The 18,790-nt window shown below is 44.2% G+C and overlaps 2 protein-coding genes across 6 annotated transcripts; one reads left to right on the top strand and one right to left on the bottom strand.

Annotated features, from left to right (window-relative positions):
* ccdc187 (coiled-coil domain containing 187) lies at nucleotides 1-15,221 on the top strand. Of its 5 annotated transcripts, none has more exons than XM_068326653.1 (13): nucleotides 1-254; nucleotides 788-848; nucleotides 5,926-5,988; nucleotides 6,112-6,250; nucleotides 6,385-6,475; nucleotides 9,802-9,880; nucleotides 10,365-11,702; nucleotides 12,095-12,216; nucleotides 12,304-12,375; nucleotides 12,457-12,612; nucleotides 13,708-13,802; nucleotides 13,889-13,983; nucleotides 14,056-15,221. In XM_068326653.1, exons 2-13 carry the CDS (start codon nucleotides 800-802, stop codon nucleotides 14,199-14,201), a joined length of 2,445 nt encoding a protein of 814 aa, XP_068182754.1. In that variant the 5' UTR covers nucleotides 1-254; nucleotides 788-799; the 3' UTR covers nucleotides 14,202-15,221. The 5 variants fall into 5 exon arrangements, with proteins under 5 accessions (XP_068182754.1, XP_068182760.1, XP_068182744.1 ...); XM_068326659.1 differs by having other exon boundaries at nucleotides 687-848; XM_068326643.1 differs by having other exon boundaries at nucleotides 2-254; nucleotides 754-848.
* LOC137603346 (tumor necrosis factor receptor superfamily member 9-like) lies at nucleotides 15,050-18,315 on the bottom strand. The gene is made up of 7 exons (XM_068326683.1): nucleotides 18,037-18,315; nucleotides 17,536-17,655; nucleotides 17,314-17,451; nucleotides 17,156-17,228; nucleotides 16,966-17,069; nucleotides 16,709-16,873; nucleotides 15,050-16,627 (listed from the first exon to the last, which is right to left on the bottom strand). The coding sequence occupies exons 1-7, from the start codon at nucleotides 18,170-18,172 to the stop codon at nucleotides 16,500-16,502; spliced, it is 864 nt and encodes a 287-aa protein (XP_068182784.1). The 5' UTR covers nucleotides 18,173-18,315; the 3' UTR covers nucleotides 15,050-16,499.
* Between the last annotated feature and the right edge of the window lie 475 nt (nucleotides 18,316-18,790).

Genomic DNA, 18,790 nt, shown 5'->3' with positions numbered 1-18,790 from the left:
GAAGCGACAGGAGCGAGAGAGTGTGGGTGAAGTTTGTCCGCCCCGGCTTCCCATCACGGCTCGACGCTGCTTTGTTTCATTAATGAGCAACAAGCGTAGTTTTACTGTGATAAAAAAATAAAAAAAACACCCGGAGAAGAACAGCTCCGGCGGTCACGACCGTTTCGGGACACTTCGGATAAATTTGTAGAGACGAAAAAGAAACGACGGGAGGGGAAAGTGAGACGGAGCTGGGAGAGAAGCTGTCATGGTCGGTGAGTTTGTTTGTTTGTCGTCTCAGGACGGGAGTCCGGCCGGAAACAGGTAGAAAACAGGCAGTTTAACCAACACGCAGGTGGCCTCCGCTTTCAGTCCTGTACATCGAAGGAAGGACAGTGTTGGTGACTTATTTAATCTAATTACCTCCAACACTGAGGCAAATGTTAGGTTTTTGTTTGTCAATCAAAAAGTTATTATTAATTTACTGGAAAGGTCAAATGGAACACGCATCCGGTTTAAGTGGTGATGCCGGATTTTATTTTGAAATTCTTCCTCATGACGAGGGGGCAACTACAATCCTCCCCCCCCCCAGCCTTATAAATAATGCTTACAAGATCTACCAATGAAGTTATAAGTTATAGGATTTAAAGATCTGAGTTTTTTTTAATTAACAATGTAAAATGAAGCTTTATTGGCCTGTTTTTAAGCAATTTAGGGTGAAAATACGTGACGGATTACATTTTAGCCAGATAACTACTCCTTCTCTGGTGCCAGGCTGGTCTGTTTCACCATGAGGCATTAACACAAGAGGGGCATCGTGATGGCAGAGCTGGAGGTCGACCAGACCAACCTTCCACGTGTCCAAGAGGGTAAACACACACACACACACACACACACACACACACCAAAAAAGCTCTGCATCTGTTGAAAATTTCATTCACCATGTATGGAAAATGTGTGCAATATTTACGGTCTGGAGGGAAGGGAGGTCAGAGGTCAGGATTTGGCTACTGAAGAGCAGACATGGAGTCGGGATTCTTCAGCGCAGGACAGAACGAGAAGGAGAAAAACAACAACTACCCGTTGTCTCTTTTTGGTTGTTGAATAACCTTGATGTTTTGTTTTTTTTGTGTGCGTCTGTGAGTTCTTTGTCCGTCTCTGATAAGAAGCGGCTGAACGTTGTGTCTACAAGGCGGTCGATCCATTCATCAGTTCAGAAACTGATGAGTGACTTTAGAGTCAACATTCACACACTGATCAGCAACAAGTTGGGGGTAGATTTCTAGCAAAGCTGAAGCGACGAGAAAACAGTTTCCTCTAAAGAATGTTGTGATAGTTTAGTCTTTTTTTGCACGGGGGTATGAAAGCATTCACAGGTAAGGAATGTCTAAGTTAAGACCGTTGACTCAGTCTTTGGCATGTCCACGCTAATGAAGGGGATGGAAATAGGTCTGCATGTGTTTTATCAAGGGAGATAAATCAGCCCTCTGCTCTTGTTTTGCTGCACAAAGGGCTCGCTGTGCAGCTTTGCATTTTCATGCTTTATCGAGCAGGGCCCGGCGCACAAACAAAGCCGGTAATGGCAGCGATAAAATACCCATCCAGACAATAACGGCTTGTAAATCAGATGTCTGGTCAGTGTTAATTTCTGCCCTTCATTGTGGATTTTTTCGCTGGATGGGATCTGTCTCACTGCGCTGTTGTTTCTGAGGGGTTGTTGGGTTAACTTCACCCCACGGCGGCGGGTTCAGCTTCCCAGGCGGCGAATGGATGCTTACGTTTCTGCTTTGCCCTTCGCCTGGAGAATCGTGGTCGAGCCAACTTTCTTTGTTTTAGCTGCCCCCCCCCTCCTTATCAGTTCCTGTTTTGACCCTCCTCTGGCGGCTCCTGATACACCCTGATGTGCTGAGGGAATGCAGCTCCCGGAGGAATTCCCCCAACCTCTCCCCCCCATTTCATTCCTCATTTCACTCTCACCAAGTGACCCAGAGTCCCATTACCCTTCACCTGTCTTTGTTTTCCCTCATCAGGGGCCACGCTGATTTTCTCATCAGCGTGGCCCCCGGTTTGGAGATCTGCCGTCCCAGATCAATAAAGGTCCATCCATTGCGAGATTCTCACTGGACGGACCTTTCTTGAGATTTCGAGTGGGAGGAAAACAACAGAGCAGGGGAAAGAGAGAGAGGGAGACGGCGTGTGGGCGGTCGGTGCAGGATTCCAACCGAAAATAGAATCCTTGTCATTTTCTCCTTTCGCCAGTTTTTTTTTTTTTGTGTGTGTGTGTGTTTGGCGCTCTCTCGCCGCCGCCGCCGCCGCCACAGCCATCCACAGTGTCGCTGGAGATGACAGAGCAGCTCGTCTGCCAGCGTTTCATCGGCTACCCCCTCTCATTGAATGCCTGAGATGATCTGCATGGTTCTGTTCTGGATGATTCACAACAAATCTTTTCTAACGCTAGTGGGAGGTTCACTTGGTTGTTTTGGGGTTGTTGTTTTTTTTTTTTTTGTGCAGCTCTGATTTAGTCACATCAGCAGAAATGACAAGTAATTGTTCACATGTGACGTTTCTATTTTCGACTGCCACTAATGTGGAAAAATTTGTCAGGGTTAGCAGGCGTTAAAACAGGATATAATTCACCTTGTTTTGCCTGTTTGGCTCTGAGGTCATAAAGGTCGCGGTGGTTTCCTGCCGCGTACGACCCTCTTCTGCTGCCACCCTGCTGCAGACACAAGGAACATACCCTGTGGTATATTTTTAAACCTCTCCAACTCTATCTTAGCCTATGTCCCAATGGGTGTTTGGTTTCTCTTCCTCTTAGGGACGGACTAACCGGCCTGACGGGGGTCCTTTCATTACTTTTACTATGAAACTTTCAGGAGAACGTTATAGAAACCTGGATTCACGCTAAAGTTGTGCCCGTCCCTCCAAAAGGAAAAACGAAAAACTTGTTTGACAGTCTTTTTATCCCGCCCTTAGAGGAATAACACGACTGTAGTTTAAAGGAGTTTGGAAAAACAAGTTAGCCCACAATGCAGACACACCCACACCGACACACACACAACGCTGTCATTTTCTTCGCATGATTTCTGTCTGGAGTTGAACTGAAAAGAAATCTCGTGTCTGCCCCGTCGGATTAAAACCCAGCCTTTGGCTTAATCCGTCCTCGCTAACAGACCGGACCCCGGAGGGCGGGGCGGGGATCTGCTTTGTGGATAGTCTCTTAAGCTCCTGGACAGGTGAAGTGGGCGCACACGCCTGTCTTGGTATGGGTGAACTCTGTGTGGTAGTTTATGATGTAAACAGACCCTTTTGATGGCTTAGCGCCGTCTGGCTGATTTCTGTGACCTTTGACTTCTGAGCCCCCTTCGTATAGATTTATTATTTCTATTTTGGAGCCTTGGAGATTGAAATTAGTCACAACCAAGCCACAGTGACGTTTCAGAAGCCTCTATTCCATCTTCATTTAGACTCGTGTGAACACAAAAGCGACTCGGTTTAATGTTGACATTTAACATTGCCTCAGAGCAAACTCTGCTAGATCAGGAGGACGTTACAAAAGTGTGAAAGCTGACACTGATCAAAGAATGCATGAACCTCCGGATACGATAAACAGGCCTAGGTGACTGTAAACGCTCAAACTCGAGTCAGGATAGCGAACACTGAGAAGCGTTGTTCACCTGTGGGACGTGTCGAACGCTCAATGTTTACGGTGATGTCTGTCGGTTACATGCGTTGTCACGGCTGTGCTATAGACTACAGGATGGATGTATAGCTCCGGAAATGAATCCCGAGGCCTCCAATTCTCTTATGCCGTCCACGGCGTCATCCGACGAATTGTCATCTGGTGAGTAAACTTAACTCGAGTTTTAGCTCGTCTTCCTTTCACACATTTCTTCCTGTAGGATTTCCTACTTCTGCGTTCGAAAATTAAAAAATACACACTTGAAGTTAGAAGTCAGCAAAATTTCACAATGAATGTCTTATATTCTCTCCTACACAGCGCTACAAATACTAGACCATATTTGCACTTCCTGTGTCAGTTCTCTGTTTTTAAGTCCCAGCTTCCTGGGACAGTGATCCCTTATAATATGCAAATATCTTGTTTTTAAACTTCTATTTTAGGCATTGTAACAGCTAAACGTGTCGGTAAAATGCATGCAGGTTGTTCTATAGATCGTAAAAACGTTATCACAAGCAGCGTCTGGCATTTACAGGTGAACTAACGGCTCATAAAGGGAATACAGAGAGCGCTGAGGTGTAAACCTGGCAGTCGTCTCTGCAGACGTGACCCAGTCAGCTCAGTGGAGGGATTAGTAGCAGGACAGGTGTTTTTAATTGGCCCCTGTCTCTACGGTCGTCTAAACCTCTCCTTAAACGCCTTCGTCTTCCGTCCTTCGGCTGGCATTTGAAAGATCCATTGTTTGCAGGGAAAGCCACAAAAAAAAAAAAAAAAAAAACTGGGTTCCCTGGTGCAAATGTGAGCGAGGAAAGGAAGGTTTGTCTGGAGGGAATGGAGAAAACAGCTGCTAGGCTGGTTGTTTTCTCTTGTGACTTTTGAGCTGGTTTGACAGGATTTAAACACGCATGGACTGCAGCACATGGAGACTCAATAAGGACAACTGTAGAAACACAGCATGTGAATGAATAACAAACCGTCTGCAGAAAGAAGCTATTCCACCTGGAAGATTAGGAAACCTTGAATTCCCCCCTTTTTATCTGGATTTTATTGACATCTACGGGTCAAAAGGGCGGAGTGAACCACCTTTCTGAATTATCCCACACTTCCATAATATTTTTTCCACACTCCTGTCTCTGTTATCTGCTGACAAAAAGGTTATTGAGATGAAACCGATCCAGCAGCAGGTGGCCAGACGGCTGGATGACGGGATAGCGGTTCGCTGCGGAGAACCAGATGGGGTCGGTGTAGAGAGAGCTTTGGCTAAAGCTTTTTGGATTTACACCAGCCGTACTGATTTCACCCTGCATACATTCGTACCACCGGCGCCGTTTGAAAAAAAAAAAAAAGTTTGGAAAAAAAAAAGGTTGCTGAGGTCAACTTTGCATCATCATTTGGTAGTTAGAGTGAGCAGCCGGGCCTGCATCTGCTTCTTTATTAGATTACTGCAACTACAGTTTAAAAAAATGATTTAGTTGTTTTTAGATTATAAATCATTTGTACTGTACACACACACACGCGCACACACACAAACTGCACTGACAAACATGCACAAAGCATTAATTCTATCGTTGCTTTGGTAGAATAAAGTTCTGCTACTCTGTCACAGCTGAACCCAGGAACTCTGGGAGGTCCATTTGTTTCTGTTTAAACGCCAACACCCTCTAACGACTGCTTGTATAGCTGTAAATGGGAATTCTTGGTGGATAGTTGTTGTTTTGTTTTCCTAAATTTAAGGGACACACCTCTGCCTTTGTCTGTGTTGAATAAACAGTGGTTTGTTGCAGCGCTCGTATCCTGTTGTGTTCCTTCAGTTCCACAGGACGGGCTGTCCTCAGGCCGTCCGTAGTGTCCGCTGTTCTTCAAGTTGGAGATGTGAAGAAAAAAACCTTCAGGATTTTTTTCCATAAATCACAGAAGAAAGAATCCTGGTGCAGGAAGGAAACGGAAAGTCTTGCACCAGTTTTTGATAGTAATAAAAAAAAATTTTTTTTCCATGATTGCACAAAAACGACAAAACAAATTCTGCGATCTGCACAATGGTGTGAGATTATTCTGTTCTGGTGGGGTATGCACTATTCATTACACACTTCTATGCCTCTGGCATATAGGGTTACCCCTGTCCGTATGTCTGTGTGTGAAGGGGAAACGGACGATTTCAGCTGTTTTACTGTCATTTTGCTCACATTCCTTCTGGTTCGGTTTGTCATGGGACACCACCCGTCTGCGTTAAGTCTTCGTCTGACACCGAGGTGTTGCTGTTGTTGCAGTGTGCCAGTGTTTTGCTGTGCTGGAGGATGGTGCGTTGGCACACAACCTGCAGGAACAGGAGAGTAAGTAAAGCATCCTCTGTATGACAACAGCACAGCCACACACTAAAAACATGACTGTTCATTCAGGGTGGAATACACACTTCCCTTGCCTTACCTGGCTTTTATTTATTATTTTTTTTGCAGTTGAGCAGTACTACAGCACCAACATCCAGAAGAACCAGCTGGTGCAGAACGACATCCGTGTCGCCAAAAGGCTCCAGAGTGAAGAGGAGGAGCAGTGGGCCCAGCAGAGCGCCATCATCAGACAGTCCTCCAGACAACTGTAGGTGACCCCTGACCTCACACCGCTGTACTGCTCTGATATGAATATCGTTGTGTGCTTTTTCCATATTGTTGTTGGATGCATCGGTAAATTAAAAGTGTTGGGACATCTTTCCTTTTCTGACTGCTCCGCAGGGAGGAGCAAGATTTTGAGTACGCTCGTATAATTCAAGAGGAGATCCTGCGTTGCGCCGAGGAGGCCCAGAGGAGGGAGCAGGATGACGAGGTGAGCGCAATGAAATTTTATTATGTGTGCATCAAGATTACATTCCTTCAATAAATGCATTAAAAAGGTGATCATTTAAACTGATTTCACTTTTGTGAATGCGTTCAGCCTTTTCTGGTTACGTGTTCTCAAGGAGTTAATATTCACAAAGCCGTCCCACGTGGAAGACATGCAGCCGTAATATTAATGCACAGGTTTTCATCAGGATCGATAAAGCCCACCATAAAGAGCTTAAATGTCACTCATAACATCAAAACAGTTGCAGCTCGCGCCGCCTCCTCCTCATCATTCGTCTACTAACCACCCAACTCTGGCTATAAATCTTCTTTATTTGGAAATCCACACCCATCAGTGTCTGCATTAAAACCATTACTGCTCAGTCAGCAAGCTGCTCCACACAAGACGCCATTATTTACCGCAACAAAACAATTTAGAAACGCGTCTCGGGTGACTGATGTATGGAAAAGAGGCAGAAAACCAGTGTTCCTTCACCAGTCACTCATTTTGTCATTTTTACATTAAGACCCACTTTGGTGTTAATCTTAGAATTAAACCAAATGTTGTTCCAGCTAAAAAAAAATATAGGCATAAACGTGACAGCAGAGTTTGTAGAGCGAAATATTTTGAGGGATTACCCCTGAAAGTGGAGCAAATCCTTACCCGTCAGTGTCAAAGTGCTTGTAACAACCGGAGCAGATCAAGATACCGGGACTAAGTCGGGTCCAACGTGACAAAATAATAAAAAGTTGGACAAAACTTAAGTAAAACCCAAAGCTAAGTTGTTGTTTTTTGTCTCTTCGTACATGTGACGCTGTTGTTCTGAAAGTTGGTACCGTTTTCTCTCTGAGACGGAATGACTGTGTTCAGCCTGGATTCCTCTGGTGTACAATTAGTTCCAGTTATGAGTATATGAAAACGTGCATCACAATGATCCCATCTGAGACGCTGACACCTTTCTTCAAAGTGCATTTTTATATCATTTAATCACCCATCTGTTACCGGCAGGTCGGTGAAGTTCAGAAGGTTTCCTCCCTTCTCTTTTAGGACAGGACAGAGTCCATAATGAATGGTGCTGCCACAGAATACAGCTGCAGGCCTCCAATGTACCCATAATTCCTTTTTTGAGCAAAGTCAGCTGTTAGACAGACGTAAGCCGTCAGCGACCCGTCGCAACGACGGCTCGGGTGATTTTCCGATGGTTGATTCCAGACACGGACCATCAGTCTGTTCATACTGAAGGCTGTCGTGTGGTCGCACTGCTGCTGCACTTTTACACATAGTTGGAGGAAGTAAAATTATTTTTAACTTTTTTTAATTAACTTTTTTTTCCAACGTATTCACATTTCAATGCAATTATTTGTTTAAATCTGTGTGAAATTTCAGGTATTTTGAGTCTTTATTTTGCATACGATATGCATACACTTTTTGCTGTACCATCTGAATGTATGCGTTACAATTTTGCCCCTTTCCTAAACAACGGCGCCGCTCTGGATCGCCACGATATTATAAATACAAGAAAACAATTCATCTTGTAACCCAAACACGACGGAGCGGCCAGATGTCCCTATCAATCACCCCCTCCCCTGGGTTAAGACAGAAGCCCGGCCCCAAACTGTGCCTTTTATTTCTGCGTATCGCATTTCTTAACGGCGCTTGCTTTACAAAAAAATAACAATCAAAATGCCGACCAATAGGAGTGAAAAAGTTGCGCTGGGTAAGAACATTTGGAGGAAAAGAAGAAAAAAAAAAACCCTCTCCAGCTGTTCCAGTGGAGAAATGTGCGTCACAAGGCTGCTCCAGCACAATATTTTCCTTTACCCCGCAGTTCCCTTTTTAGCGGAGGCTGCCTTGGAGGGGCCTATAAAAGCTGGCTGTGTGGAGGATATGAGGTCAGAGAGGCTGCGGCGCTCATTCATCATTGTTAGTTCGAGTAACACAACTATTCCTACCATGTTTTTTTTTTGGTTTTTTTCCATGTTGATGTTTGGATCAGCTGATGAACTATTTGCTCTCCTGTTAGCGCACCTTCCTTAATGAGTGGCTGATCAGCGGTGTTGATTAAATATTTGCCTCCCTGTAGATTTTGTCTTTAATTAGGGAACCGAAGGCACCAGGCTGAGCTGTTTAAACCTCCGGATCCCTATGGCACCTGCCTAACCTGGCATGGCACGAGGCTAATTGTCTACCGATGCCGGCAAAAGTTGCTGACAAACGCCCTGATTACAGCAAAAGTTGCTGTGTTGGCATTTAACGGTGATTTACGCAGCCTGCGGGGGCATATTTCATATTTAATAGAATTCATTGGTGGAATTTGCTCGTATGTAGAGAACGTTATTAATTCTGGCGTTTCCAGGAAAGGCAATGCAAAGTGGTGGAGGGGGGTTCTCCAGAGCAGAAGAATATAGCTGCTCTGGTAAGAGCAGGCATATCTCCAGTGACAAGGTGTTGGTTCAAACGAAACAGTTCTGTTGACCCGCTTCTGTTGAGGTTTTATGGTCCAGAGTGAATGAAATGAAAAGTTTGCTTGTCTCTCGTTTTAATCTCGGCTTCCATTGAGTCACAGCCCGCCTGAAATGGATCACTGGGTCACCTACAGCTGCTATTGGCGTGAGGTCGTCACCGTCGACATGTCGGTTCACATTTAAGTGGAGCTATCACATCAGATGTAGGAGAACAAGGTTCTCTGCTCCAGACGTGGTCAGAGAGTTTGACCAATGAACGCTAATCTAATAAATGAAAGGCATTGGGGCGACAACGTGGAGGAAAGTCTATTAAAGATCAAGTTGTTTATTGTGGAAAGAATCTATGATAGAAACTAGACAGTTTTGTGTGTCAGTGGGTGCATTTGTTGTAGTCTATGTTATACTGCCCTCTGCTGGTAAAAACATGACTGCAGCCTCTTTCTTGAACACTGAGTTGAACTTCAACAGCCAAGGAGGTCTCGGTTCGATGAAGTGTGTTTGACTGTTAGAAGGGCTGAAATCATCTCACAGACGTACGATGATGACGTCTCGGACAAAAGTCTTGCAGCTTCTGACTGAACAAGAGTGGTTTCTCCTAACTGAATTAAACTTGTCATCTTGAGTGTTTTTGTCAAGATGATAATTTTCATTATTATTTTTGGTCTTGCGACTGAACGTGTTGAGAAACGTAAAGATTTTCACTTGTGATATCGATTAGAATTGGGAGGTGTAATAATAATGTAGTGTGAAAATCTCTGCTTCAGCTGCATTTAGGTCATTTTTTTATTTCGCTGAAATTGCTGTTAGGTTACTTGTAATGTTGTGAGATACAAGCAACCAATCAGCGCTGTTCTATCTCTACAGGAAATAGCGAAACGAATGCAGGAGGAGGAGCAGCAGAGAATCAAGAGGGATAGCAGAGAGCAGGAGGACGCCACTGAAGGTACGACTCAGGTTTTCCTACTTTATTTTGCTTTGTTAGGCTTAGTCAGTAATCCTGACATCGGTTAGTCGTGATAAAGAAAATGTGTGAACTTTTAAGAGTTTTAGAAGAAGAAAAAAATTTCATCATTCATATTTGCGCCTAGAAAGTAGGACAAAGCCCCGTGACTCGCTCCACTTGTGTTTGACATGCTTTGCCTCGCTGCGTCATCATCCTTCTCCACACGAAGGACGTTTCATGAATAAAATGTCTCCTGCATCGCATTTCACTGTTTCACCATCATAATGTTTGTGTTGTGAGTCACTTGCATCCATAAAACATGTCTCTGACTCATCGCTGTGGACCGTACCCACGAAAATATGACGGTGAAGTGATATTTACTGCAGTATGTGACCTCGTCATTAATTGCATGTGTCTAACACACCGTTAACGGCATCACCCCTCCTTCCTGCTTCTTGTGTTTGCATGTTTGGCATTTTTTAAGGCAGCGACATCAACCTCGAACCGACGTCACCTCGCAGGGACACACTCGGCAGCCTTCACCATGCAAGAGATCAGTACCCTTCCTCCACCACCAGGTGGCGATATTCTACCAGTCACAACAGTTCTAACGCAGATGAACCTCAGGCTGACTCTCACAGAGGGTCAGCTGCTCTGAGACCAAATTCGTGGTCCGATATTAGACGTAAGAATTCCTCTAGGTCAGTCAGGAATGACATCCCGGAGCCTTCGAGTGAGGATTCGGAGGACTCGGACGCATTTCTCGCAGAACAGTTCTCGCTTTTGTACAAAAGGCTGCAAGAAAGACGCAACACGGCGCCCATCAGACGCCGGTCGTCTTTACGTCAGCAGCGCGAGAGAAAGTGCAGAAGTCTCAGCTCTCGCAGCAGTTACACAGATGAGCTGGGACTTTGGGAAGAGGAGAGAGGAGAGGGGGGCGATGACTATTTAGGAAACAGCAATAAGGAGAAGAGATGGGCAAGAGCCTGGGATCAGGAGAGCAGCTATTGGGAGGAAAATGAGCACAGGAGCAGGGATCAGGATAGAGACCGTCGGCCGGAAAGGCAGTGCAATCGCAGCGAGTCCGTCCGGTCACATGACAGGAGTAGGAACAGCAACAATCTGGCGAGAACATGGAGCTTTAAGGACAGCTCTGACAAACATGTCCGCTTTCAGGAGAACCCTGGGAGCTCTATCAGGCAGCAGGGGAAAGACAACAGCGTTTGGGAGATGCTAGGCCAGGTCCTTAGAGAAAGGGGCGTGCCCGTGAGGCTCGGCAGCAGCAGGGCGCCGCTACAAATACAGCTCCAAAGAAGAGACAGCCAGGAACTTCACGGGAGCGAGGTCTCCTGCAGCGACTCCCAACCACATCAGAGAGACTTCCAGAGAGCTGCTACCGCCAGGCACAGTTTCCATGGAGATATCAGGGAAAGGAGGAGATTGTCATACCGGGAGAACAGCGGGAGAGATCACAGAGAAGATCGAGACGGGCGCCGTAATATTGGGGAACGTGATGGAGAGGTTTACGAGATTAGTAGTAGGGAGTCGTATCTTGGCGACGAAAGGGGAGACTGCAGAGGGTGGAGAGGGAGCGGATACACAAACGGCGACACGAGGGAGACGGATGTAAGCGATTACAGAGTCGCGAGGACAACGAGGGAGGACAGGCATTGGTACCACACCTCACCAGAAAGCGTAAGCTCTGAGCAGCAGGAGGCGGAGAGGAGAAGAGAGGAGTCCCGCCGAAGAGTCCCACAGCGTAGCCAAAGCCTCCGCTGCAGCAGGTCTTCCACCAGGCGTAGGTCAAAGCACACAGCAGCAGGTAACGGGCCAGAACTGCAGCCGCCTCCAGCCTGCAGAGGGAAACCTTTGCTCCTTAGCTCTCTGTGTGCCTCTGCTCCCCTCGTCTTCCCTCAAATCATCATCTGATCTTGGGAAAATCGGGGTTTCATGGTGGCTGAAGTGACGTTTTCCTGTCGGTGTCTTTTAAATCCAATAGTCCTGAAGTAAATCAATGTGTGCCTTCATTCTCATCTTGATCATTCTTTCTTCCAGGCTTAATGGTAGCGAGTGGGTTCAATTTTCTGAAATCCTTTTCAGTTTTTGCGGTGCTGAGTTCTCCCATCTCTTGTGTGTCTTCCGGTCCGTTTTTTTGATTTTATCGTCTTCGTTATCAGTATTCTTTTGATATTCTAAAATCTCCCCCATTTTTAGGAGCGTCACTGCAATCAGATCTGGGCGAGACCAGCCTAGACCTGAGGGACCTGCAGCAGGTCCTGAGGGATGAAGAACTGGCCCGCAAACTGCAGGAGGAAGAGGAAACGCTTTTGAGGAGGGTGAGGGTCGCAAGAGTTATAGGAACAGAACAATACTTTCTCTTTTCCTTCTCTCTTTTCCTGATCTTTCCTGTCTTGCATTCACAGAACTCCAAGCACTCTCCATGCGGTTCTCACCCAGACAGAGACTTCAGAGTGGCACAAGTGGCGCAGGATGAGGTGCGACAAAGAGCCGAATCCATCTAGCCTTCCTATTTGACGTCCGCCTGCAGAATGATCCATTGTTGTGTCTTGTGCTAGGAAATTGCGCATTATATGCAGAAGCAGGAAATTTCTGCAAAGCGTCGATCACGTGAGCTTGAGGGTCCGGCGTCGTGGCGCGAGCACAGAGCGATGATGAGTCATCATGACAGACGGGCTGCCAGAGACAGACAGACTGTTCAGCATCCAAACACGGTATGTGTCGCCACAGCAGCTTCTTTAAATAATGGAATTGAATTGTTGGTAAGTTGAATTGTTGGTAAGTCATTACTTATTAAATTTCAATCTTTGATGGCCATTTGAGGTCATTTAAATGCCGTTACTACTCAAAATACAGAAATAATATTTCCTAAGACCATCACTTTGTGATGCTGGTCATGTCCAAGAGTGGAAAGTCACATTTATATCCAAGTAAACAATTACAGGACATAAAAACAACACATGATAAAATAAAAAACTTTGTTTTGAGTGAAGTCGTTCTCAATTATTTTTTGGTTTTCCAAAAAAAATACGTAAATAAAAACCAGGTTTACATCACTTCACTCGATTTAACGTCTGTCTGCCACAAATATTGGACTTAAAATCACTAGAAAACCATTAAAAGTTCATAATATGTTACTGTACAATCAGATTAAAAACATAATAGCATATTAAAATATATTCATGTAGTTCCAATATCTACAGTCAAGCGCACACAAGGCAGCAGGTAGGCATGGAAATGGGGAGAGGGTGATGTTAGAGCGGTGGGCAGCTACATTGTGTTTCTCCCCAAAAAACAACTTGTTGGGGGACAATGACTTGCTCAAAGGCACCTCTCCAACTACCAGTCCACACTCCAAACCTGTTGGTCCCTGTAGATCTCGAACCGGCCACTTTCCAGTTGCCAGCTGCTTTAGGTGGATGTGGCAACTCGCGTTTGTTTGTAAATCGAATGTTCATAAGCTGAGGACTTACCTGTACTTGATCAATTTCCATAGAAGTTGAGCAGCGAAACATGGCTCCGGACAAAGATATCTACAGGTCTTTATTTATGAGGAAATATTACACTGCTATTTTTATTACTGGAACATGTTTCATTCTGCAAACTAATTTTATTGTGCGAACTTCCCCAAGAGTGTCTGACGTTTGATTGGTGTCACAGCTCAAAAACTCGTCTTTAATGTCTCTTTTCTCTTTTATTGTTCTATTTGAAGAGCCAGACACATGCACAGGCTTGTCTAGTTATGGCGGTTGAGATCATTATTATGTTTTTAATGAGATGTATGACTGAAACTCCGTCTGCATCTCTAGGTTCAACGAGAGAGGCTCGACTCGGAGGGCCTTCCCTCCCCAGCTGAGGATTGCTTCCCAGAAAACCAGCCACCCAGCCCCACCTCCAGCAAACCGTAATTACCTCTGACTGAATAACACATGAACCCAAATGACCTTCATCCAACTTTATAAGTTTTATTTACAACTTCTCTATTCATAGACAAGCCCAGCCAATCAGAAACATCGCCGAGGAGCTTGACCCCACCTTCCAGGCCAGGAGGCCGATCTCAGAGACCCTCGGCGTGGGAGAGAGCGGTAATTTTACTCACTTAGAACGAAACTGTCAGATAATAGCTGGACACTAACATCCTTTTCCCTTCGATAAAGTTTCAACCTGTCAGTCACTTCCTGTGTCGCATTCCGGCGTACGTGACTTCGAGGAACCAACTTTCATCCCACCCACCAAACGACAAACAGACAAATCATCCCGGACGAAACCCAAAGAGAAGAGGGAAAACTGCAAGCAGCAATAACTTTTTCTTTCACATTGTGCTGTCAGAGTGCAAATATGTATTTTATAACGCTACCGGATCAGATACAGAATTAGTGTGTGTTACTTTTAGGTTGTTAATGACAAGAATTTTTTTTTTTTTTCTACAAGCCACTTCTACTGCGAGCACTTTAGCCCAGCGAAACAAAAAACGCAGATAAGGAAAAGTCATTTTAAAGTTTTTCTTCATTAACTGATCAATAACCACACCTTGGACTCATCCTTATCATTTTCAAAGGGAAAATCCGGTTTTATTTGGGGTATTCTTTGAATCTCTCAGTGTTCATTTAAACCATATACCTTATTATGGTTCCTTTTTATTTGTTTTTATTTAGCTAAACATGTCAAACATCAGAACAAGGAGTTTCTGCATTCTGATCCGGATGACGCAGTCTTTCAAGGAGCAATTTCAAGAGATCTTGGTCTGGCACAACATCAGCTGAATTCACAGGAGATCAATGACAATCATGTTCCAACTTTACAAAATGGAAATCTCATTTGTTGAAAAAACAAGCTACGTTAACATGAAAGTATGTCGAATTAGTTTATCTACGTTTTGTCATGTACGAAGCTTTGTCCAAGATCAAGTCTACTTTTGTTTTTTTTATTTTTCCAATTTTTTTTTTAATCAGTCCATTATAACCTATTACAACTTGATGTCATTTTTATGAACATTACTGTTCATTTGTCTCAGCTGTCTTTTGTTTTTCTATGATCATATTAGGTCCAAGTTTAAAACACTTTCTGTTTATTAAATCTCAATTGTATGTGCCACTGTTTGGACCACTATGAGGGAAATTGTGTATAAAAAAAAAAAAATATGAGACAAAGAATGTTTCCCATTTTTTTTATTACTGGCAGTTATAAAGGTACAATATAAAGAAACCTGATATGAAAAGCAGAAGCAGCAATTTCCAGGCATCAAGTTGGTGAAAAGTTTAAAGGTGAAATAAAGTGCAGCAGTTCTTGTGAAAATGTCACTGATTAAAAATAAGATAAAGAACCTCGCGGCGATGTCTCAAGCCGTGACTCACTCACACATCAGTAGACGTGGGCCATCATTTTCACTTGAGCCCACACATCGCTTTTCTCATGCACCATTTCAGAACAAAAATGAACACCTCAGAACACCTGCCGCGCTTCAAAACACGAGCACCCACATGACCTTGACCTTAATTTTGTCAGCTTGTGATTGTTATACTGAGGAACTACAACCTGACACACTTCGTTGGAATCTCAGAGTTCCATGTGAGCTGTGACTAATTTCAATAATCTCATTTGGGATTCCCACTGAGTGTGCAGGAAGAGGCATGTCTCAGCTTGTTCCAATCTGTAAATATTCCCTGGTGCTTTGCTGTGAAATGTTTTTTTCAATCCATCTCCAAACAGCATGGGTTCAAAGATTTAGCCTTCTCTGTGTGCTGATAACAGAAATTAGAATTAAGAGAAGACAAAATGTGCCATTAGAAACCGTAAGAAGACAATTTTGTTCCATTCTGGCACCAGGTTTATAATTTGACAAAGCAAAACATTGATGACCTCTGATATTTGAGCCTGAGTCAAGAAGGAAATTGTCATTACACATGACTAAAATGTGTAAGATATCCACTATACTGCCAAAAGTATTTGTGTGGGTGTGTGTGTGTGTAACTTTACCACATAGACAAGCACTACAGCTTTGCACCATCCACTGACCCAAGTGCAACTTAATTGATAGCAATTTGACATAAAAAGATGTCAAATGAAAAATAGAATGCTCCCAGTTTGATTCTTAAAGCTATTTGAATTTAAAACTTTATTATCAATGCCATCCAATATTTCAAAACATACCATTAGCTATTTAAGGACTGCTTTATCTTCCCAGGTTGGTTAACAGGGGGAAACACAGTCTCTCTCTGTGCAGCAATTTGCATGATGAATAGGCCGTTGTTAGTTTTTCCCTCTCAGAATTCCCCTTCCTCCCCTGTGTGTGTTTTACGTTGAAAGAGCTCCACAGTTGTATCCTGGTGCAGCTCCGGAGAAAAATAGTTTCCTCAAACTCGACCTGTCTTAAGATTGTTTATTCCAGTAGAGGAACAGAAAGTGGATAAAGGATGGCTCGGGTTGGCAGACTGTTTTGCTTCTTTCACTTTAAGTGAAAGAAATTGGCGCGACTGAAACATCCCCAAACCTGTAGCTCGGAAGCACAACAAAGGAACCTATCTTTTTTTTTTTTTTTTAGGATATCCTCTTTTCATTTCAGACAATTTAAATAAAAGCAGGTATCTCTACCCTCTGCTCTCTAGCCTATTTGCCTTCCATTCACCCAGTTCTCTGAGAGAGGCCTGGAGACAGACTCCAAGCTGTGGCCCTGCTCCGGCTCCGGCTCGTGGAAGCTGCATTCAATGGCTATTAATGTTCTTGGATCGTCTAAAAGTGGAGAAAAAGATAAATTATTGTATTTGTACAATCAGTAAAGTGACCCGGTCCAAACATTTGATCATTCATTACCTGTAGGGGTTCTGATTATTGGTGTTTTTGCGATTGTCGTTTTTGTCTCCTCTTTTTTCCGGCTGATTTTTATGATCACGATGAGGACGACGATGACGCCACAGGTCAACAGGGCAACACTGGTGACCACAGATAAAACCAGCGGCCACGTCTCTTCTGAGTCATCTGAAACAAAATGTGAGAATAGAAGGAAATGATCACCTGGCTTTCAATCAAAAATATATAAAGAAAGCACACGTACTTCAGAAGAATCCTACCGGGTCGATCCGGATCTCTCACAGAACTGGGTGCAACATTACCACACTTGATGTCATTGAAGGCATCTCCTTCAGCCACGATGCTTTCACCTGGTTTGAGACACCTTTGAGGAAACAAAACATAAGCACCATTGATTATCATTGATTAGATGACGGACACTGGTTCTACAGGAATGTGGCTGCATCCTACTTAGTACTCCAGGGTTTACATTTCTGGTGGTTCTGGTCGTTGAAGGTTCCATTGGGACATGGTCTGCAAGAACCTGCGCAGATATTCATTCGGTTCAGTTTAATTGTGGATTGGATCGATCCTGTGCGCACACACCGAAGTGCGTTTGGCTCACTTACGCTCCTCTGTGGGCTCCTCGCCTGGGCCGCACTTCTTAACGCAGAAGGAGCAGACGTCATTCCCACAGGTGAGTCCATCCTTACAGCCGCACTGAGTGTCTGATGTAGTCGTACATCCTCTCACTTGGACTTGAGCGCCTACTCAAGCGTAAAAAAAAAAACAGCTTTAGTCACAAATAAAAACGTCACATGCGGTGTCGTGACCTGGATACGCAAACATACCAACGCACTGGGTGCACCTCAAACATCTTCTCTGTTTAGAGTGAACCGCGTAAGTGTTGGACTCACAAGGAGTACAGAGTTCTGTGGGACGGGGTCCGCATTCTCTGACCAGTCGGTTTCCTACAAATCACAAAAAAAAAAAAAAAAATTTGTGGATTGTGCGTTAAATTTGAAGCAGGTGAGTTTTATAATGCTGGACAACCAGCTCATCAAAAGTTTCTGAATGGTTAAAACACAACAACAAAAAAAGTGAACGTTCCACGATTCTAAACACATATTTAATGTCACATCTTTAATCTTTGTTGTGGTATTAACTATTAACCAACTGAAACTCACTTTGCTTGCGAGGATTTACCACAAAGGAAATGTTCAGCGTCTGGATTCTATTTTTTCCTCTAAAGAGATATAAATAACCGGGTGTTGTACTTTAAACCCCGTTAGAACAAGAGCGCACACCCTTCCGTTCATCCATCCGGGCTCAGTGATTCCTTCGTGACTTACCAGGATGACAGGCGTCACAGCAGACATCTTCTCCGTGGGACCTCCACAGCATGCAGCCCCTGGACGTCTGCCCCACGCTGCACGAGAAGCCGTGCAGGAGCAGAGAGAGACCCAGAGCGCACAGGATTACAGACATCCTCAGGTCCCCCACCCCCACCCCCCACCTCCAAACTGCTCGAGATTACAGAAAAACCAAGGCAACGTAATCCAAAGAAATATCCTTGAATTAATGTCAAAAGTTTTGCTCTAAATTGTGGTGACAAAAGAGAATAAAAAAATCTCTGTGCTGAGGCATCGTGCGCTCTACAAAAATATTACGCGCCGAGCTGCCAGCAGATAGTTTTAGTAGATTCATTTAGGAAGGGCGGGGCTTCTGGTATCGTTTGATTGAAATTAATCACGTAAAATTAATGTCTCATGGTCTGTGAAACTAATTCAATGTCTGCATCACGCATTGGTCACTTTGTGATGCTGTTCATGTCCAAGAGTGGAAAGTCACATTTATATCCAAGTAAAACACCGCGATCATCAAAAACATTTCCACTTTGTGCCTTAAAAAAAAAAAAATCACAATACTAACTTGTTTTTTTAAAGCCGACCAGACACGCTTCATCTTTTATCTGCTACAGGACATTCAAATAAAAAGGCAGCGCCTGTTCCAGCTTGTCCAGATTTAGGGAATGCCAGGGGGAAAAAGTGTAGATACCATGTTCACCCTTTTTATCTACTTTTTGGGTGTGAGTTTAAAAATCAA

Source organism: Antennarius striatus, chromosome 2 (genome assembly GCF_040054535.1).
Source record: "Antennarius striatus isolate MH-2024 chromosome 2, ASM4005453v1, whole genome shotgun sequence".
In the NCBI taxonomy this organism is placed as follows: Eukaryota; Metazoa; Chordata; class Actinopteri; order Lophiiformes; family Antennariidae; genus Antennarius; species Antennarius striatus.
This window is presented reverse-complemented; position numbering and strand designations above follow the sequence as displayed.